General features: G+C 41.5%; 1 protein-coding gene across 5 annotated transcripts in view; it reads left to right on the top strand.

The window, feature by feature from the left end:
* zdhhc7 (zDHHC palmitoyltransferase 7) overlaps positions 1 to 12,181 on the top strand; it is a 43,290-nt gene extending 31,109 nt beyond the window's left edge. For all 5 annotated transcript variants that reach the window (XM_084061968.1, XM_084061966.1, XM_084061965.1 and 2 more), the window contains 3 exons: positions 3,521 to 3,602; positions 6,235 to 6,365; positions 9,670 to 12,181. In XM_084061968.1, coding sequence (XP_083918094.1) covers positions 3,521 to 3,602; positions 6,235 to 6,365; positions 9,670 to 9,852 — 396 coding nt within the window. In that variant the 3' untranslated portion in view covers positions 9,853 to 12,181. The remainder of the gene's footprint in view (positions 1 to 3,520; positions 3,603 to 6,234; positions 6,366 to 9,669) is intronic.
* The last annotated feature ends 11,612 nt before the right edge of the window (positions 12,182 to 23,793 follow it).

Here is a 23,793-nt window from a genome sequence, read left to right as displayed (position 1 = left end):
CAACATGAAATATTCCCGTAAATTGCAGGCATTTCAAGCTAATGGGACTGGGGTTTATCAGTCAAGGATTTCCAGTGCAGGCTCTGTAGATCAGTGGTCTCAAAGTGGGGTCCGGGGACCCCCAGGGGTCCTTGTTGGAGTTATGGGGGTCCCCAGCATAATTATAGTTATTATAGCATCAAAATCATTTGAACCACTTTAACCCTATTTTATGCTATGGCGATTCCAAGTAGCCAATCTACAAGATTAGATATATACAAGCTCAAGCTCAGATATAGAAGCTCACAATACATTGCCAATGCGACTCGCCATGAGCTTTTATATCTGCTAATTTTGAAGAAATTGTGGACAGATTTCGAATAATTTTGAACATTTATTTTCCCTGGCACAAACATATCATATGGGGGTCTGGGGCCAAATATAATTTAAATCAGTTTGGCTGTCTTTGACGCGAACATGTTTCAGAAGCTGTGCTGTAGACCAAAGCTGTGCTGTAGACCAAAACATTTGTAACTCAAATATTTGCTTCTGGTTGTCCCTGAACAAAATATTTTGAGATGTGGGTCCGCGGCCAAATACATATCATTTTGGGGGTCCTTGACATGAAAAAGTTTGAGACCCACTGCTGTAGACAGTGCAGGCTGTGTGTGTGTGTAGACAGTGAGTACAGCTCTCTGGGGTGGTGAAAACCAGTCCAACGACACTGCTCAGCACTGATGTTGTACACCAAACAACAGCCCAGTGAGTAATACTGCCCTCCATACCTATCCATCATTCTCCTGACACGACCGCCAGCCATTCTGTTTGTGTGATCTCGCACGCTGACAGTTGGTTAGATCAGTGGTTCTAAAAGTGGGGTCCAGGGAACCCCCAGGGGGTTCCAGGGGGTCCCCAGAAAAATGAGGAACTATATAAAAAAATTAAACCCTGTTTTATTGTATTGGTTATTCGGAACTATACGATCTACAAGCTTACAACAAGCGTGTCATGTCACGCGGTGTGAGCTTGTGGATCTGCTATTTTTGAAGAATGTTGAAAAATCTTGACAAATACTCTCTTATGGGGGCTGACTAAGTAATCAAATGGCAGATGTGGGGAATTCGACATGTGTGGGGAATTTGCCATGGCAATCAATTGGCTCGTTTGGGCCATGGCCAGAGCCGTTTCTGGCGTTCGGGACAACCGCCTCGGCGACCGACTCAACACCGGGCACGGCACTCCCTCTGGTCAGCGGCGACACGCGTGCCGAGTTTGAAGTCGGTTGGTAGGACGGTTCTCTGTACGTACGTACATACGCACGTGCAGAGATTCCTTGCATTTATTGTAAGAAGAAGATGGGGAATCGATTCCTTCATTTGTATGGGTACCTGTTACCCAGCAATTAGGATTCGGTTCCTACTTGGAACCTCATTTTCGACTCTAGTCATGACGCACCGTCATGATGCTAGCATTAAAATTATGTTTTTAGTTCACACTCACTTGACAGGGTCCAGGTATTCTGACACGGTAGGGTGGTGTGATACTGGCCGTATGAAATACAACTACATTTGAAATCGGCACCTGTTCCCACAGGACGTCAACATGAAATATTCCCGTAAATTGCAGGCATTTCAAGCTAATGGGACTGGGGTTTATCAGTCAAGGATTTCCAGTGCAGGCTCTGTAGATCAGTGGTCTCAAAGTGGGGTCCGGGGACCCCCAGGGGTCCTTGTTGGAGTTATGGGGGTCCCCAGCATAATTATAGTTATTATAGCATCAAAATCATTTGAACCACTTTAACCCTATTTTATGCTATGGCGATTCCAAGTAGCCAATCTACAAGATTAGATATATACAAGCTCAAGCTCAGATATAGAAGCTCACAATACATTGCCAATGCGACTCGCCATGAGCTTTTATATCTGCTAATTTTGAAGAAATTGTGGACAGATTTCGAATAATTTTGAACATTTATTTTCCCTGGCACAAACATATCATATGGGGGTCTGGGGCCAAATATAATTTAAATCAGTTTGGCTGTCTTTGACGCGAACATGTTTCAGAAGCTGTGCTGTAGACCAAAGCTGTGCTGTAGACCAAAACATTTGTAACTCAAATATTTGCTTCTGGTTGTCCCTGAACAAAATATTTTGAGATGTGGGTCCGCGGCCAAATACATATCATTTTGGGGGTCCTTGACATGAAAAAGTTTGAGACCCACTGCTGTAGACAGTGCAGGCTGTGTGTGTGTGTAGACAGTGAGTACAGCTCTCTGGGGTGGTGAAAACCAGTCCAACGACACTGCTCAGCACTGATGTTGTACACCAAACAACAGCCCAGTGAGTAATACTGCCCTCCATACCTATTCATCATTCTCCTGACACGACCGCCAGCCATTCTGTTTGTGTGATCTCGCACGCTGACAGTTGGTTAGATCAGTGGTTCTAAAAGTGGGGTCCAGGGAACCCCCAGGGGGTTCCAGGGGGTCCCCAGAAAAATGAGGAACTATATAAAAAAATTAAACCCTGTTTTATTGTATTGGTTATTCGGAACTATACGATCTACAAGCTTACAACAAGCGTGTCATGTCACGCGGTGTGAGCTTGTGGATCTGCTATTTTTGAAGAATGTTGAAAAATCTTGACAAATACTCTCTTATGGGGGTCGCTGGCACGAAATCTTTTCTAATTTAGCCAACAAGCAGTTGTTCACTTTGAAAAGGTATCATATTTATATGCTTGTCTGGAATTTGAAGTAGCTTTTTGTTTGCAATTGTTCTGTCATGGACTTTTCTCTAGATGACAGAGGCACTGTGCCTCTGTCATCTAGCGTTTTGTGTCAGTGATGTATGGGACTCTCTGCCAACTCACTATATGCACAGCCACAGCTATTATCTTTTGTGCAAGAGAGGAAAATGTATTCAAGTCATTAATAATGTAAGTCAAATCTACCTGGTTCAGCGAGCAAGCAGCACCAGGTATATTTGGTGGTGAAAGAAGTCATTTTTTAGTAAAAGTAGCAATGCCACAATGTAAATTTGGCGTTACAAGTGAAAGTCCTGTATTCAGACTTTTGTAAAGGTACGAAAGTATTGGTAAATATGCTCAAAGTACCAAAGTCAAAGTATTCAAATTTATAATGAGCAATTCAAACATTTTCGAAAATAGCCGATCTACAAGGTCACAACGCGTCGCGGTGCATTGTGAGCTTGTAGATCTGTGATTTTCAAATAGCCAAAGTATAAAATTAGCTTTTGAGGTTAATGTGTTTTGTAATAATACCCTATACCTGCAAAGTAACTTACTAGATACTAAAGCTGTCAAATAATTGAAGTGGACTAAAAAGTACAATGTTTGCCTCCGAGATGTAGTGGAGTTTAAGTATGAAATATTGAAAAATGCAATACTCAAGTAAAGTAAAAGTACCTCAAAATTGTACTTAAGTACTGTATTTGAGTAAATGTACTTATCTTCTTATTCCCTCTCCCTTCCCTCCCTCATTATCTCTCCCTCCCCCCCGGCTCATGTCTTCTCCCCTACAGATGTACATTGCCTTGATCTCTGCCCATGCCCTGGGCCTCAGCGGGATGCACTTCTTCACCTGCATCAAAGTCCAATGGAACCGTAAGCACTGTCTATATTTTTAACCCTCCGCCCCTAATTTATGCTTAACCCGTTAAGACCGGGTTAAGATCTGTGTAACCACTTTAACCATTATTTTATACTTTGGGCTATTCAAGAGCTTGTATATTTGCTATTTTTGAAAAAAGGTGAAATCTTTGCTTCTGGGGGGTCCTGGAACAACAAATATTGAGATGGGGGTCCACGGCCAAATATCACATCAAATACATAAAAAGAAAAAACCTGTTATGATTTAGTATTGTAGAATCCGCCCAGAAGCAAAGATTTGAGTTAAAAACGCTTTTAAAAAGATATATTCAAAGATTTGCACAAATGTTCTTGATTTTTCAAAATAATAGCAGATCTACAGGTTCATAGCGCGGCACTCGGTGAGCTTGTATATCTGCTATTTTTGAATAGCCAAAGTACAAGATAATGGTTAAAGTGGTTAAAATCTAAAATGATACCCTAGGTGGGGTTGGCGAAAGGGCCTACTCTATCCCTGTGTCTCCTAGGGTAGTTAATACCCTCACAAAAACATGTAGTAATCCTGGTCGCTATACCGCCTCCCCCATGACAGCCGGGGCGCCTGATGGAGGGGAAAGGAACTGGTTGGAATAACGTGTTCCTTCCACACGCTACGTCCTACCGGGGAAACTCCCCCCTGTCAGGTGACAAGAAGGTCAGTTGGCTCTCATGCACTGAAGGAAGCATGAGCTCGGCGCTCGGCTCCCTAGGCTGGTGGGAGGAGTGTAGCGCCCAGGATCACTTAGAAAATTGTGAAATTCTTAAATTTTTAAAAATGTAGGAAAAGAAAATCTAAAATGACAGATGCTTTCCCGGTCTTAATGGGTTAAGCAGAAAAGTGGTGTGCGACGTGCCACTCGACAGAGTTTGCATCAATCACTTGTTCAGTCGACAAGACGTCATTTTAGAGTCATGTACGTTGCACAGCACTTCTTCACCAAAACATATTTGGACGAAGGATGTCTGTTGGAAGAGTGGAACAAAGGCACGGCAAGTGCCTGCCAGATATGACATATGCTATATACAAGCCTATGCTATAATACATGGATAAGTGGTTAATCAAATGAATCGATTTAGTCAATTCATAAAAAAAATCCTAAAAACTGCTTTTCGATTAACCTACAAAAAAGTAAAATTGGTTATTGGTTCTACATATCGGTTTCGATATATATTTTAGTTATTTGCCCAGCAGCCCTACCCAGAGGAGATGAGAGAGAGAGAGAGAGAGAGAGAGAGAGAGAGAGAGAGAGAGAGAGAGAGAGAGAGAGAGAGAGAGAGAGAGAGAGAGAGAGAGAGAGAGAGAGAGAGAGAGAGAGAGAGAGAGAGAGAGAGAGAGAGAGAGAGAGAGAGAGAGAGAGAGAACTGAGTACAGAGAAAGACATTGGCAATGAGAAAGAACTTGTACAATAGAGCATCTGCTCTGTGCAGTTCATTAGAGCCTTACTGCAGAATACACACGCACACACACACACACACACACACACACACACACACACACACACACACACACACACACACACACACACACACACACACACACACACACACACACACACACACACACACACACACACACACACACACACACACACACACATTGATCTTCCTCCTGGGTGTGTCAGTACAGATGAACCAGCACATGCAGATAGTATTTCAACTCCCCCACACTGCCCCCTAGGGGGCATAACTGTAAATGAGGGCCTTATACCATCTTATAGAACATAAACTCAGTAAGCTATCGTTGCTGTTGGACAGAAACCTTGTATCTTCATATTTCAACTTGTACATTTTCTTGTAAATGAATGCCTTACTGCGTCACACTACAGTGTCACACAAATGTACGAAAAATTGCCGATTGAACAACCAATGAAGAGTATTAACAAGAGCTTGTCATTAAATAATAATAACTACATTGGATCCATTGGAACATTTTCTGAAAAGTAACAGTTTTTGACATTCAAGGTTTTGTATAGCACTTGACTTGACAAATATACAAAGCATGAGCAACATGAATAAATAAGCAATAGAATCTGATGAAAATAGTTTAAAATTTAGCTAACGAATTGTAGAAACAAAGAACAGAATATGCCACAAAAAAAAACACTGTAAAATAGTAATTAAGCTACAGAATATTTAGTGAAGGTACATTTTAATAGCCTGGGATCCAGACTGATTTGCTCCGCCACTGGTCCAGGGGGGGACCTGTGGCTTCCAATTTAAAACTCGAGTCACTTCCTGACTTGCCTATACGTAATTGGTGACGTTTGGAAATACGAGTCCAATAGGACCATGGCCAGACTGAGAAGTGAGAAAAAAAGGTCAGCCGAACGGAGCAAATCAGTCTGGATTCCAGGCTAAGAGTTTAACCCTGGCATCTCTATTTTGGGTTTTATGTTTAACAATGTTTCTAAATATTCAAAGACATACAAGCTCACAATGCTTCACACCTTCCAAGTAATTCATTCTCGTCATATTGTATTCACGGGATGTTTCCATAACACTGTGGACCAAGACATAATTAATATGTGATGAACTGTTGATTTGTGCTGCTCCCTCGCATAATCTAATCCTCCTCTAATAATTCTCCCCATCCTCATTGGACCACCAGAGTGCAGTGGCTTTTCCCCCGGGGTGTCTGTTCTCCTGCTCATCTTCCTCTGTCTGGAAGCTGCCCTCTTCCTCACCTTCACGTCTGTCATGTTCGGCACGCAGATCCACTCCATCTGCAACGATGAAACGGTGAGTTTCCATTCATCACCTCCCTCTGTCATCCAAGCCTGGAAACCCGTTTTAACCACATTTAACCCTGTTTCATACTTTAACAATGTTTTTTGTATGGTAGTACAAAAAAAGGCTATTTTTGTACTACACAAAGCCTGCCTGTGTAATCACTGATGTGCTCTGAAGTCATGGCCTGTCAAAACACAGGACAAAAAAGAAATCGCATTTTGATACAGCCCAGAAACGCTATAAACGTTTCTATCTATCTATAGCCATGAGAGTTCTTTTCTTTTCTTTTTTTATGTTTCGCTGGTCTGGCAGGGCCGTATTGTCAGAGGAAGAACTTTTCAGTTGACACAAATAGTGATTGGTCAGAATGTCTGAAATCTATTTTGTTTTTGAAGAATCAAGATGTGATTGGTTAGTGTCGCTCTCCGCCTCAGGCTCTTATTTGTCTAAATTGAATTGTCTTTGTCAATGTCTAATGTTACTGAAATAAGATCCTATAAGCTGGAGTTGTCAGTTGAGTGTTGTGACTATTAGACCAAAACTTTGTCATTTTATTTGTTTACAGGAAATTAAGCATGTGTGTGTGTGTGTGTGTGTGTGTGTGTGTGTGTGTGTGTGTGTGTGTGTGTGTGTGTGTGTGTGTGTGTGTGTGTGTGTGTGTGTGTGTGTGCATGCGTGCGTGCGTGCATGCATTAGGGTAGTCAAGAAATTCAAGTTCAGAAATTACATTAAAACTCTCTAAAGTCTTAAAAATGTTCAATTATCATTCTTTGCTTAGAAAATGGTGCACATACTGTAATGCATGTAATGTCAGAACTGGTCAGTACTGTACCCACTTGTTGTTCTACCCACTTGGCAATCGCTGCTGATTGTCCAGAACAAGCTTGGGTAAGGTGAACTAATATTTATTGTATCATTTGTCTCAAAGTTTAACTGACTTTGGACAGGTGGACAACTATAAAGAATTGCAGAGTGACCCATTATTTTACCTGGGTTACACCTTCTGATTGTTTCCCCCTAGTGTTTCAGCATCGCAAGCATCATAAATACAGCTTGTAAGTGACAGTGCATGCACTCGAGCACAGACACTCTATCCTGGATGTGCCAAACACCAAGGACGCGCCAGTGATGTCACCGTTATGCGGCCCTCATGGAGCCCTTAACCACTTCATCTCCAGCCTCTTTTGTCCTTTGGTTTAATTGACATTAGAAAACATTGAGCGCTAGCCAAAATCCAATACAGTATATTCGACATACATTTCCCCCCCCAAACGATTCAAGGCTCAATTCTCTTTTTTGACAGCCCTAGTGTGTGTGTGTGTGTGTGTGTGTGTGTGTGTGTGTGTGTGTGTGTGTGTGTGTGTGTGTGTGTGTGTGTGTGTGTGTGTGTGTGTGTGTGTGTGTGTGTGTGCATTTGTGTGTGTGCATTTATGTGTGTGCGAGCAGTGTGTGGGCAGGGTGGCCTGGGCAGCTGTATGACTCTCAGCCTGAATTATTGTCTCAGTCTGGCCCTGACCATAAGTGCTGCTTCATGCATGTTGTTGTCAAATGGCTGTCAAATGACAGACACCGTACAGTATGTCATAGATATGTCATAGATGACTTATGAGACATTAAGTCTGAGATCCACATTGGATGCACACTGTCCTCATATGAATCCTGAGATCCACAATAAGATTTTTGTATTCTTCCTTTCATTTCCCATCATATCATCTATTTTTTTTCATATCATCTATGGAAGTGACCCAAATAACTATCGGCCAATTTCCAAACTCTCCTGCTTAGCGAAAACTCTAGAGTCTTTGGTAAATAAGCAGCTTAAAATATTTTTATCAAACAACTCTATACTAACCCCACTTCAGTCGGGTTTTAGAGCTAAGCACAGTACAATCACTGCCACTACCCTAATTGTAAATGACATTGCTTCCGCTGTAGATAAAAGACAACATTGTGCTGCACTATTCATAGGTTTATCTAAAGCTTTTGACACAGTTGATCATGTATTACTTTTAAATATACTTCACAGCACTGGGTTTGATAGAAATACCTGCACTTGGTTTCAGAGCTATCTGACTGAGAGATCCCAGTGCGTGAAAGCTGGGAGGGCCCAATCAGGGTTCTTACCAATTTCCAAAGGCGTCCCTCAAGGGTCAATTCTGGGCCCTGTTTTATTTACTTTATATATCAACAACATGGCTTTGTCTCTTGGTGGCTGCCAAGCCCATTTCTATGCAGACGACACCATTCTCTATTGCATTGCTGAGTCTGTCCAGCTGGCAACTGAAAAATTGCAGCTGTCATTTAATGCGTTTCAGGATTCCCTTAAGGAGCTGAAACTTGTACTTAATGCAGGAAAAACTAAGTACATGTTATTCTCTAGGGCCAGGGAAATAAATTACAATAGCCTACATATTTCTACCTCAAATGGAACCATCATAGAAAGGGTTACTGAATATAAATATCTTGGAATCTGGCTTGACGACAAATTAACTTTTAAATATCATTTAGACAATCTTGCCTGCAAGCTTAGACAAAAGATTGGCTTCTTCTACAGGAATAAAGCTAGTTTCCCAATGACCTGTAGAAAAAGAGTAATTGAAGCTGTTGTTCTCCCTGTTTTGGACTATGGTGATGTCATTTATAGAAATGCTTCCCCTTCTACCCTCAAGGTCTTAGACCCAGTTTACCACTCTGCCCTGCGTTTCATTTCTGGTGAACATTTTAGGACCCATCACTGCATCCTATATGACAGGGTAGGTTGGCCATCTTTGGCTGACAGGAGAAACAAACATTGGTACCTATTTATTTTTAAGGCAATTGATGGGACGTTGCCATCATATATTAATTCCTTGATGGAATGGAATCCTGGAGCGCATGGGACACGCTCAAATGACTGGCTGACGCTAAAAGTCCCTAGGGTAAAAAGTGAACTGGGGAAAACAGCCTTTTGCGTTAGTGCCCCAACTACATGGAATGACCTACAGCTGAAATTTAAGATCAGTTCGCCCATAACATATGGTCAATTTAAATCTTTGATTGCAGATCTACCCACAAATGTCTGTAACTGTTTTTAATGTTGTTTGTGTTATGAAATTATCATTGATATGAATATTGATGTTGTATTGATGTTGTACTGTGCTGTATCTCGACGACACTGCAAATGAGGGCAACCTCAATGTCTTTCGAGAATAAATAAAGGTTGAATGAATGAATTTTCATCCACAACGTAGATCAGTATTGCCTACATGGCAGCATCCGTCTATAGAACGCTAAACCTTGTGTGATTTTTTTTGTTGTTGTTTTGTCCCTTCAGGAAATCGAGCGTCTTAAGAACGAAAAGCCGACATGGGAGCGTCGAATGCGCTGGGAGGGGATGAAGTCTGTGTTCGGCAGCCCTACCTCTCTGCTGTGGTGTAACCCCTTCACCGGCCTGCGTCTACGGCGCCTCCTACTGATGTACCGCGGGCGGCGCGCCGGATCCGAGTTCTCCGTCTGACGGACCGGAGGGGAGCAGAGCGGTGCGGTACGAACTCGCCAACTCTTGGCCATCAGACACAAGTGCACCTCTCATTGGATGCCCTACCTCAGTGGTACTCAAAGTGGGGTCTTGGGAGTGACCCCCCAGGGGTCCTTGAGGAGTTACGACGGGTCTGTAACTGTCTTAACAGACGGGTCTGTTAAGACAAACACTGAGGAGTTCACATAGTAAATTGGGGGTCCCGGAGATAAAACTCATATCAAACATGGGGTCCTTGAAATGAAAATGTTTGAGAACCACTGCCCTACTTTCCCTCCCTCTCGATGGGAGTCGAGGGGAGCCGCTTGAATCCTAGGACGGCCCTGCGTGGCTGGGTGGGTGTGGAGGAGACAGACGGAACCCTTGAGTGAGACCTACCGTACACTACTGGAACCATGTGCTACTATTGCTCCCACATGTTGATAGAACCATCAGCATGGCTCTGAATGAATTTGTGAAACAAGTCTTGTCATTTTGTTTTTTAAACAAGCAGCATTTAAACTGGACAGTAAAGAACTGCAGCATAGAACTGAATTGACTCTGCACTGCTATTTAACGCAAACCGAGTCCAAGGTGTTGATTTGACCTCGTACTCTTACCTAAGCACAGGATGTCTGAAGCTCAATGCCTTTCTCTACATGGAATCAATTATCAAGAAGGTTTATTTGTCAGTATACTCATACAGGTACAAGAAGCCAAATGCAGGTATGTGAGGTCCTCTAAAGTACTGTGCCACAACAACATACAATGACAATAATTAAAAGACTAAGATAAAATAAATAAGAAGAGGCTTCAGCTCTTATAGGCACAGAAGTGAGTGAGAAGAGAGTCATATTTCTTTATGGAAACTGGACCTTTAGCTTAAAAATAAAAACACACACACACACACACACACACACACACACACACACACACACACACACACACACACACACACACACACACACACACACACACACACACACCCAGCCCTCATCAGTGGCTACAAGACAACTGGACCTAAATGGAAAGACCTTGACATAATTTCTAGAGAAGCCGAGCCTCTCCTGGTCAAGGACATGTGCGACATGTGACTTGGAAAAGACGGGGAGAGAAACCATGCTGAAGTGGAGCACGGCGCACGTCCAGGGCCGGCCGCTGCTATAAGCAATATTTAAAAAAAGTGTTTTATTTATTTTTTTATTTTTTTAATTTACTTTCATATTGTAATTATGTCATGTATCTCCTTTCCAACAACTAGCGTTATTATTTTAATATTCAATTAAAAAAAAATATCTTATGACATAATGATTTTATAATGAGGATGTTTGGGGGGGGGGCACCAAAAAAAATCTTGCTTAGGGCCACGAAAATCCTAGGGCCGGCCCTGCGCACGTCAGAACTGGAGCTATGCCGTCTGGGTTTGCATGTGGAGCAGCTAAATCATGCAACTTCTCAGCCTGCTAATGAGACCTCTTACGCCTGATTTAGACTTAATTGTGCGACACCAATTAAGGCAGTGTCCACCAAAATGTTTTTGTTTTTCCCAGCTGAAAACGCAAGGTGCTTTTCTAAAACAGTGGTTCTCAAAGTGGTGTCTGGGGGGCCCCCAAGGAAGTTCCAGGCGGTCCCCAGCTAAATGTGTTAATAAAAATCACTTTAACCACTTTAACCCTATATACATTAGCTATTCGAAAATCGCTGAGCTACCAGCTCACAACATGTTGTGAGATCTGCAAGTTTAAAAAAATATGGAACATTTTTAACACAAATCTTCTCTTATGGTGGCCCTTGACATGAAAATCTCACTATCCTGGGGTTTCTAGCATAGCGTAAATACACGGAAATTCAACAATTCAAAACATACAGTATGCTGCACTCAGGAAAAAACAACACCTTGGTGGACACAGCTTCTAATTTAGTGGTTTCCAACCTTTTCTGGATCAGGGCCCACTTTGAAAATCTTGAAAGCGTTCGCAGCCCAAAATGAGCACGTTTATTTTAACGATTAATCAATCGATTGTGTTCTGGGCTGGCTTGGATCAATGGAACTAACATACTGTAGTATACTTTAAGTTCTAAATAAACCTTCGTGCTTTTGCCTGTTATTTGGCGGCCCACTTGCAATATCCTCACAGGTTGGGAATCGCTGCCCTAAGTATAACTCAGGCTGTCAGTTGTAGTAAAGGGCCAACACAACCCTCATCCTCCATCAACACAACTCCTGTTGTTAGTTTCTCTCCTGTTTTTAACATTGTTTTCCACATTTTGTCTGTTAACAGCCATTACAAATGAGCATTTTTAGCACAAGGATGCTGCTGGGTATGTATACGTGTTGTATTGTTTTATTTGTCATGTCAGGTGACCACTGTTGATGCTGTTGGTGCTGTTAACAACTGGAGCTGATTTTACTGCACATTTTAATGCTAATTTGATAATGACTTGTTAGTTCCCCCTAATATATTATATACATACAGTATATTATACACACACACACACACATACACATGCACAAACACGTACAAACGTTTGAGAATGGAACGTGAATGTCAAAGAACTAAATTACACTGTAAAACATTTAAATCAAATTTAAAGCAATATACACTCATAACACATTTAGCCTGGGGCCCTAGATAGCATCGGCTTGAGTTATTTTTTAAGTGATTAAAACCAGACAATTCTGATGCCGTATCACGATTATGATATCCAAAATCCCAGACAATAACTGGACTAATATTACAATATCAATATAATATTGATATATTCGGCCAACCCTTCATACTGTATCCTAATACTTGATTCAACATACAGGGCCCTGACTCTTTGGTCTTCTCTGATCTTATTGGTTTGTCCAGTTCAGACCACCTCCTGTGTTTCCATAGTGATAAGGCTTTGACCCCTCCATTGTTGATTTAAAAGGAATTTGGTTTAGGAATTCAACTGCTAAAAAGGCGGAATGTTATTTATAGAGTTTGAACTTTAAACTTGTTTTTCTTTTTGTGCCTTTTTGAATTGAGCATGTTCCTCTGGTCACTGAATACAATTGATAAATATTGATAAGTGCAGTGCAGATGTTAATCTGTTCGTCTGTGGGGAATGCCTCTGTTAATAGATGGGAATTATAGATACTCCATTGACATCAATTCTTGTATGATTTGATTTCCTAGCAATCAGAGATATCGGAATTGAAATCTTAAAGAACCACTTCACCCATGTTCAACCTTATCTTCATATAATCTGTCCTCACTAATGCTCATTATAAGACAATTTCTGTGCCTCAGGCTGAACAATTCAGTCTTGTTTGAAATGATATCACCAAAGACGCCATTGGACAAAATTGATGATGTCATTAGAGAAAGGTTTCTGAATGTTTCTGAGACGCAGAGCAAGTAGACAAAAATGGTTGCATCTTATAATGAGCATTGTATGTGTGTATATGAAGATAATGTTAAAAATGGGTGAAGTGCTCCTTTTGTCAAAACAAAATGTCCATTTAGGGAGAACCCAGTCTTATGCTAAATTTATACTTTCTCACTTTCTTAAAAGGAACAGCTCTTCAAGCCAACAAGGCGCCACTGTATGAATTAAGCATTAGACACGGTTGACTTTGTTATTTAGCCACCTTGTGATGCAATGGATTAAAGGGGAGAGCTTGAAAGCATGTGAGTATGCTGAGTGCCGTTTCATCTGCAAAGACCAACTCCTTAGACCTCCTCGCTATTTGTTTGAAAAAGCTTTGAAAAGCCTTCCTTTAACGTACAAGCTTTAATAACTGAAGACCCGTTTGACATTATCGCTGTTTGACCTGGTATGTCACAAACTGTTACTTTTGAGAATATGAAACAATTGTTTTCAGAAATAGTGAAAATAGCAGATCTACAAACTGATCTGCTGTTTTCACTGCTTTCACACGTGTATGACGAAGAAGGGCATTGAGTCACGAAAGTTGAAATATGGAGATACAAGGTTTCTGCCAGACAGTGACGAAATGCAAAGCAGACACCCGCTTCCTTTGGTCTGTCTTCACAACTGAAATTTGGCATGGTGGTGTTTTTTTTGTTTTTTTTATCCTCCTCCCTACAGTAGGGCTCCACAATCATGACTAAAACTCATAACTGTGATTATTTGGTGAGATGCTGTGATGGTAATTGTTGAGCTCAATGAATAGTCTTGATGGCTTGGAGAAGAAAATCATTTTATTGCATATATCATATCAACATGCTGACCACTTTCAAATCAACATGCTGTGTTGCTGACCATTTTCAACTGTGTTCTGAATTTCTTTATATAAATGATATACAGTATAATATTGCCAATAGACAAGATTGTATGATTATTGTCATGCCTTTGATATCACAGAATTTTGTCATCTCAAAAGCACCTCGTAATTGCCATATTTTTTTTTCTTTTATGCGAAACTTTTCCGAAACTATTTTATATTAATTCAAACTTAACTTTAAAAATTCAGTTACCAAATTATCTATGGTAGTGGGTGATCACAGCTTGATCCTACCTGTTACACTCACCACTCTATAGCAGCGGTTCCCAACCTTTTCTGGATCAGGGACCACTTGAAAATATTGAAAGTGTCGCGGCCCACCCATCTGACCACTTAACACAACAGCCTCGGCTGCTGTGTTAAGTGGTCAGATTGTGGCTATATAGACCTCAAAATATATTGCTGTTTGTTCATATCTGTGGTTGTCAGGAAAAGGAACTCAGATTATCTTCTGTTTATGATGACATGTTGATGCTGTGAGACATTGCATCATAAAATAGCAAGCTGTTGTTATTTTAAAGCTGCAGCGCCTAACTTTCATAATACCCAGATCCCCCCATATGTGAGCGATGACATTTCTACTGCTGAGCTAATAAGTCGAAAGCCCATTTGGGTGAAGGATTATGTAGGGCTTTGAGCTTCATGCAATGTCACTTGTCAACCAGTAGGTGTCCTACCCGACCACAGGGTCTAAATGAGTAGGGAGACAAAATGCAACCACCCCAGTCCCTAGTTACTCTACCACATTGGTTCTCAAATTGGGGTCCGGGGACCCCCAGTAGTCCTTGAGGAGGCTTCGAGGGGTCCCCAGTAAAATAAGTTAGTATAGCATCAGACTCAGTTTAACCCTTTATACATCGAGTCAAAAGATCTTGACAAAATGTGAACATTTTTTTATATTTTTGATCAAATCTTGTTTGGGGGTCCCCGGCACAAAAACATTGAGATTCGGTCCCTGGACAAATTAACATGAAAACGTTGTGTGAACCACCGCTCTTACAGATTGGTCAAAAGAGCATTTTATTCACTACAAAACGTTTGAAAGGGATTGGGATGTAAACCATTTTGTACAACTTCAGGATTATTTAAGGAAGCAGAGACAATGCTGACTGTCTGGACACATTTCATTCACATGCTGCCAGTGGTGGACACAGTAGCCTACTTAAAGTATAGATAGTAAAGTATAGAATCAGAATCAGAATTAATTGTCATTATACCGAGGTGCAACAAAATGTTAAAAGCTCAGCTTTAAAGCGCAGGACCACATAGCACAATGTGTGCTCAACAACATGCAACAACACAACATAAACACCTGAGTGTGGCCTAATACAAAAAAATACTATAGATACTCCTGGTCAAATATTACTTAAAGCTGAGAGCTGCTCTGTCAAATTTGCACTTGCTTTTAAAAATACTTAAGTGTTCAAAAGTAGGCTAATGTGGTTAATTCATCATTTATTTTTGTAAGTTTGGGTCCCGGGGGTTCCTTCCTAGGAAAGCAGTGGAGTCAAAAGTACAATATTTGTCTTTGAAATGTAGTGAAGGGAAAGTTATGAGCTCAAGTAACTCAGGTAAAGTACAAATTAAGTACAGTACTCAACTAATGTACTTACTGTCCACCACTGAGTACAACATTATTATTGACTACTCACCTATTTGTGCTGGAATGCACTGTATCTTCTCTTTTAGTGTCTATGCACTGATAATCATTCATAAAACCCCTACACTGGCATGCTTCATGATGCAACAACTCCACCAGCTCCGTCATGATGTGCTCAGCATGCACGTTTTTATTTATTTATATTTGGACAGTCATTTTAAATGCTCTAATCCTGGCAACCATGCAACGATGTGTTCTTAATACGTAAAGCAGCGGCAGCAATCAAATGGAAGGTGATGTTAACTCCATGAGAGCAGAAGTCATTTTTCAACGGGGCAGTCAACGGGGCACAAAATGGACCCTTATGGGTCCTTTTGGTTCCATTTCTACACTCTCAGAGTTAAATTAACATTGAGGGTTTTACAGTGTCCCTGATATAAAGAATGGTATGAAATGGCCATCCGTGGCCTAGTGCATATCAAACTGGGGGTCCTTGAAATTTAAATGGTTGAGAATCACTTTTATAAAAATGAGGACTAGAGAACAAATTATGAATACCCCTGAACCATAGGCCTACATCTTGCACTTGTATACCATACCAACAATATGTTTGCAGAGCAGAAGCTAAATCGGCAAAAATACATTTGTCTTCTGTTTCACTGCTGATGTAGGCTTTGTAGAACCATGTTAGCTCGCCCTGTGCTACAGTATACCTAACTACTTAGACCCCAGCATCAGTATTCTGCAGAAAACCTTCGCAGGAAAAATATTGAATGTAGAGGGAAAACAGAGAAGTCACTAGTATAGAGCCCTGAGGGACTCCGGTCAACCAAGTGTAGGATTTAAGTGGTTAACACGTTTTGTTCTGCTCTTCTAGAAGACAGTACATTTTAACGTTGATCATTGATTGACAAAATAGGCTACTGGTGAATTGATTGGTGTGTAGTAAGAATAAAAAGCAGTATTCCACAACATAGAGTAGACTTGTTTCAAAGTACAGATATTTTATATTTTAAACTCAAATCTGGGATCCTGCTACAGGGTATAATGAATTTATTGCAACAAATACTAGAATCAAGAAACCTATTGCAATGATTTGAGAACGTTCTTACAATGGACAAACATAATCCAGCTTTATGAACAGAACATACTGTATACAGGTTACTTATTGTTAACTAACGGTATATAAATGGAAAGTGTAATTGCATAGTTGATTTTTTTTTTATGTGTCTCTAAATGGTCTTTATGATGCCATGTCCTTTTACATAATAAACTTGATTGGTTGAAAAGTTGGAAACGTGGTCAGATACATGAATACATAAGTAGGCTACCTGGCCACCTCTCTGGGTTTTGAAATATACTGTGTGTGTGTGTGTGTGTGTGTGTGTGTGTGTGTGTGTGTGTGTGTGTGTGTGTGTGTGTGTGTGTGTGTGTGTGTGTGTGTGTGTGTGTGTGTGTGTGTGTGTGTGTGTGTGTGTGTGTGTGTGTGTGTGTGTGTGTGTGTGTGTGTGTGTGTGTGTGTGTGTGTGAGTGAGTGTGTGTGTGTGTGTGTGTGTGTGTGTGTGTGTGTGTGTGTGTGTGTGTGTGTGTGTGTATATATATATATAATTGGTCCTCACTAATGTTCATGATAACGATTTTTTTTCTACTCAGTCTGTGTCTCAGAGGAGGGCTGTGGACACCTCGCCTAACAGTGACATCATAGTTGGGCAGTTTTAGTTTTTCCAACAACATTTCACATTGTTATTAATGCGAGAACAATAGCATTCATTATAGCATGCTAACTTTCCAGGAATAGAAATCCTGCAGTTTCTATTAGCTTGGATTCCCCATCGATGTCACTGGTAGGCTGTGTTGATGGAGACGAGGCTAAAAACAGCAGACAAACTGTGCAGTGAGATAATTTGTTACCCTTCAGATCACGCGTCTCCGCGCGTCCCTTGTATTGGTGAAATTAAGAGCAGACAAGACTTAAAGTGAAGTGTATTTATTAATTAAACAGAAAGTTAAAAGTAATACAGATTGAAAATAAAAATGTACTTAACAGAGAATTCTCTGGCTCCCAATGAACTGTCCTTAACATACAACAAGTGATGTTCCCTCTAGTTCATGAAGTCTAGTGGGACCTGTCTCTCCCTGGAGCCTATAATATGTCTATTATCAAGTATGGTTTATCAGTAGAAGTCCCCATTGGTCGGCCAGGTTCTCTTCCCAGGGTGTGCGAGTGGCCCCCATTTGATTTACAGGTCCATATTGATTATGGATGACAAAATATCTGGTTAGCGGCATGCCTTGTTTGTGCATTGAAATATCTTTCTAATAATGGCGTGGCTCCCAAGTGGATCTGGCACTTCATGGGTCATATGACATATCTATGACGTATGACTCTAAATTTGGGCAAGGTTTTAGCTTGATCCAACCCTCATTGATTAAACTTTAATAATTTCAAGTTGAAGTGACAAAGCCATAGGTTTACATGTTGGTCCAGTGGTGCTCGACACAAAGTTTATTTGCGTAATTTGAAGCTCAATATGACGTGGCACTGAAGGTATATAAGTGGCGACACCTCAAACGCCGATACACAGTCCCATATTACATAGACCTGTGGTCCCTGCACATTTAAATGAAACGAGAAGATAAGCTAAGCAGAGAACTGGAGAGGGAACTATCTCCTCCTCAGTTGTTCCTGAAATATGACAACCCTGTTTTGGTGAGCCAAAGATCAGATAAAAAACCATTACAACGTCTTTCAGCGATGCTGAAAGATGACAATACTGTTTCAGTGGACGCAATATGGAGTGCTTTCACCCTACTACCTACTTCCTCATCTACAAGGAGACGAGACAACAAATTGAGCGGCCGTGGGATCAAAAAGCAGTCCGCAACGTGTCCTCGGTTTAAAAAGGCTTTGCTGAAGAACTACAATCCCTTTATGATGACCCCGACAAGCACTGACACAGTATCAACATTATCGACAGTATCGACAATGGAACCTCCTGAACCCTTACTTCCCGAACCAGAAACTCCAGAATCAAGGGCAGCCTCTGCAGAGATAACCAGACATAATACCCAAGCCATGCTCAACGCCATCCTTCCACCTAGAAGATTTGAAATCGATGCTGACCAGCTGTGGGAGCAGCAGGTGTCCAGCTCTCCTCCTACACGACTGGATCTGGTGAACCTGCAGGAAGCACTGGACTCGAAGCTGGATGAAAGCGAGGAGGTCAGCGAGTGCTTCCGCCTAGCAGAGCTCCCTGCCCGCTGGGATTTCTACTCCGAGTGCTTTGATGAGCTGATCAGGCAGGTGGCTCTCGATTCTCCTAAGAGGGGCCAGCTGCTGGCACGAGTGAGAGAAGAGATCCGTCTGTCCATAGAATACTATCAGATACTGTCCAAGGCTGGTGAGGACTTTGGCGTGAGGAAAGCCCTTCAGGCTGAGGATGATGACAAGTCTAGCATTGAGGAAAGGATCGCTGAAATGGAGAAAGAGAAGGCAGAACTGAAGAGGCAGATGGAAGAGAGGGAAACAAAATTTGATGCTGTTACACTCAGTGAGAAGATGCAGCATGATATGGATTACAAGGCGTACATGGTGGAGAAAGACTTCCTGAAGAAAGTCAACAGCCAGCGTAGAAACCAGCTGGAGAGGGTCAGGCAACTGCGTGAAGCGCAGCTGGAGACGGCCAACCAACAGCGTAAAGCCCAGCTAGAGATGGCCAACCAGCAGCATGAAGCCCAGAAGCATGAAGCCAACCCGCAGGGTGACGAGCAGGCAGAGACGGCCAACGAGCAGGGTGATGAAAAGCCCGAGACGGCCAAAGAGCAGGGTGACGGAGACAAGGTGGAAAGTGTCAACAAGCAGAGTGATGAAACCAAGCCTGAGAATGTCCCAGCAGGGTGAGGAGTGTGTCAACCAGCCAGCAGGGTAGATCGGTCGACGGTTCTCGAGTTACACAAAAGACAGACACAAACGCAGAGATTCCATGCATTTATAGTAATAGTAACAATAAGAATGACATGCTGAAAGAATTCTGTAGAACAGCATTTTTTATTTTTTATTTGTTTTATACATTTTTTAAACTTTTTTATTATTATAATTGAATGCCGTCTGCAGGAGGCTAGCTGTCTATACGAGGGTTGGTTTGTGTGTCTGTTAGTCTGGAGATAATCCCGCAAAACGCTGGACCGCTTTTCGCATAATGTTTTGTGCTTTTTGAAATACTTCACTTAAATTTTGTAATGGAAGTAAGTCGGTGGGGCTCAGATCGGGCTGAGGTCGTGCCAAACATTTGGAGTCATACGACGTCTTACATACTATATAGACGACTGGCCACAAACAGTCTGAGATTATTGGATCGTTCCACAGTCTATGAGATCCCATGTGGATCTCCGGACCCACAAGGGATCTTATACACTGTGGATCTCAGAATCGATTTTTTTTAACGTACTCTAGCTAGAACAGGGTATGTATCTTAGCTCGTTTTAGTGTCAGCAATATTCTGACTTCTGAAAGTTTTATATCGGTTCCACCTGAATCTGGCTGCACAAGCAAACTCAAGAAAACTCATTACAACCCTGCCCAAATATCAGTCAGAATGAGCTTTATTGTCACATCACAGGTTTACAGGAGACAATTGGGTAAAATTATTTTTCGTACAAGCTCCATCGTTTGTAGTTTTCCAGGAAAGGGGAGAATAGAAAGAAAGTCCTCATCGATTTGTACAAAACTTGAAACTCACTCACCCTTTCCACTGCAGCGCCGTGTTCTCTCTGACAGTTATCTGCCCTGTAGGCACACTCGTCAGTATTGACAATCCGGCCTATCACTGTCGTGTCATCAGCTTACTTGATGATGACATTGTGTACAGGGAGTAGAGGAGAGGGCTCTGTACACCTCCCTGAGGGGCTCCTGCTTTGAGGGTCAGGCGTTGAGACGTGATGTTGCCCCTTCTCGCCACTTTGTGCTGGTTCGTCAGGTCCAGTATCCAGTCGCACATGCTCGGATGCAGGTCTAGGCCTCTGAGCTTTGTGTTGAGCCTGGTTGGTACTATAGTGTTGAATGCTGAGCTGTAGTCAAACCATCTACGTACGTATTTGTCATTCAGCTTTCTGTGATCGAGGTGAAGAGCCATGGCAATTGCATCGTCAGTGGATCTGTTTTGATGGTATGAAATTTGCCATGGGTCTAGTTAGGCAGGTAGAAAGACCTCTCAGCGCATCTGATGAGTAGAGCCCCTTTTGGAACCCTGTATACATTTTTGTATTTGGGATGACGGTATCCCAATACCAAAAATGTATACAGGGTTCCAAAAGGGGCTATTGCTGAGTTTAGGTGTGTGGATTTATACGTATAGATATGGATTTATGTCATAGATAGGTCATAGATTGATGTCATAGACTGGCCACATGAAGTCCAAGATCCACATAAGTCGTTAGACCCTGTCTTGTTTAAACGTGTATTCAATGGAGGGAACTGGCTTCCACCCAAAAAGGATGGTGTTGTGTTATATGGTGTGTGTGATTGTATTACTTATGTAATCTATTAGACAGGGCAAAACCTAAAACAATTTGATAATTGCATTTACCAAACTTTTCTCAGTTCAGGTAATGAGGTATCTGAGGATATATTTCTGTATCATGCATATAATGAGATAATGTGCATATTTGAATAAATTAGCAGAAATAACTTGTAGAGATCATCCAACTTGTGGTTTTGTGGTAATTGAATGACTATTTGATCTCATCCAGGAATAAAGATATTTGCAGTTCAATCATTGGGTATTTTTATAGTGGTTAATTTGCTTAAATCGCTTGAATTTGCTTGAATCTTCTGTTAAATTCCAAGTACTTTTTATGAATTATATAATAAATATACTGTACAACTGATCAATACAGATGGAGTAAATATTATCACAATAAACTGCTGTTCGTCCACACAATAAGCTAATATGGTCATACAAATGATTTCTGTATATAATTCATTATGTCTTCTAGACAATATTTTTTTTAACCAGTGGTCACTGCCAAGCTTTTCTCAGTTAATCCTAAGGTATGTTTTTTCCTGTAGTCTTTCCGTTTGGGTAATTTTTGTATTGTGCATACTTATTAAGATAATTTGCACATTTTAACACATTAGTGGAAATAATTTAATAATAAATAACCAAGTGGGTAATATCTTTACTTGACTTGCTCCAAGTAGTTCTTTCTAGATCTCTGGTCACTTGTTCTCATGTTTTTTTGATTCTTAGTTTTGTTTTTTCGACCACAAAGGCTAAGAATGTAATTAAAATGGAATGTTGTTTAGATAGATTCTAGGTTCATAGTTTACCTGGTATCCTATAGTTTCAAATGTACAGAATATTATTTAGATAGCATGATGTTTAGACATGCTAGATTCATTGTTTACCTGGTAGCCTCGCCCTCTCCTAATCGGTTACATGGCGCCTTTCCGACATGTCGCCTTTCCGACGTTAACGAACCCTATACCTAACCCTCACCCTAACCCTAACCGCACGCGGAAGCCACTAGTCGGAGTGGCGAGATGTCGGGATGGAAGACGGTTACCCTCCTAATCTCTTTGAGGCCCGTCCAACACAGTTCTCTCTGCACTCTATTTGTGTGATTTTACCTGTTGACTACAGTTCAATAAACACTTGTACGCCACTCTCTTCTCACTCTCTACTAAATGCCTGAATTGTAGTAAATTGTAAATTATCTCGTCAGGTGAATTCACTCTGACATTTCTGCCTGTCTCCAGCCTTTTCTGGGGCAACGTTTTGTTTCCTTTTCACTTGGGTACCTTCAATTTCAAGACTTGTCGGGTGATGTTTGTGGCAGGTTTTCTGAGGATATGACCAATCAAACTCCACTTTCTCTTTCCAATTTGTAAGTCAACTGGATCCTGGCTTGTTCTCTATTTCCACAGATCTACATAGCGTACTTTGTCTCTCCACCAGATGTTTAAAAAGTTCTCCTGAGGCAGCTACTGTATGTGTTGTTGATGAATGTTTGCAGCTGCTTGTGTGTTTTATTATTCTCCAAGTCTCATATACATACAGCATCACCTGTTTCACATTGGAGTTGAAGATGCGTATTTTGGTGTTGATTGAGATGTTGTTTGAGCATGTTGAACACCACCTTAGCCTTGTTGATTCTGCTTCTGCTGATGTTTTTTTAACATACTTCTGCAAAATGTACTGTAGGTAGAATCTATGTTAAGCACACACTAGGGTGTGGAGGGGTGGTTTCCACTTTTGTACTTATTAACGCTGGATAGAGTAGTGGCAGGCAGGCACGCTTTTGTTTTCTTTCTTAGTTAGACTGTCTGTGTTCCCTCTAGCTGCTTGGTTTGTTTTTTTTGGCAACATCCGTGTCCCCTGGCTGTGGCTTGTTTTGGTTTTGGACCTTTTGGTGACTTTGTAAATATTGTATAAATTAACCCAGTAAAAACACCTTGCACCTTTTTGCACTCAAACCTGTGTGGTCTCATTAATTGCAGCTGCCACTCGGTGTCCTCTTCAAATGTTCCTGTGAGCTATCAGAGAGTGGGCGGGGTCTATGGTCTGGAACCAGGCTAATGTTTGTTAGGAAGAAGACCTAAACTTGAGATTGGCTGACCCAATTGCAAGTAGTACACTGTCTTTATCCAAAGGTGCCACTGTAGGCCATTGGTTCTCAAAGTGTCAGGGCCCTCAGGGGACACCAAGAGGTCCTTGAGGGGGTTCCCCAGCAAACAAGAAAAACGCATTATAATAGCTGCTGAGCAGGTCACTGGCACAAAATGTTTTCAGATGGGGGGGTCCCAGGCCAAATACATATTCATTTGGGGGTTCTTGACGTGAAAAAGTTTGAGAATCACTGCTGTAGACCGGGGCACAGTCCAGCTGGTTGAGGACCACATACACATCTCTGTCCTGCTCTCGTTGGAGTGTCCGTCCTGTCCTGGGTCGAGCGGCAGTTCCCATCAGTCACTGTAATTGCGTTGTCATGGAGATGGCCTGCTCGATGTCGTACCTCAGAATCATAGCGCTGCAGTGTTCAAGGCGCAGGGACAGGGTCAGCT

This window comes from Gymnoscopelus microlampas (assembly GCF_963454915.1).
Source record: "Gymnoscopelus microlampas genome assembly, chromosome: 1".
NCBI classification, from domain to species: Eukaryota; Metazoa; Chordata; class Actinopteri; order Myctophiformes; family Myctophidae; genus Gymnoscopelus; species Gymnoscopelus microlampas.
Note: the sequence above shows the minus strand (reverse complement) of the source record. Positions and strands in the feature narration are given on the sequence as shown.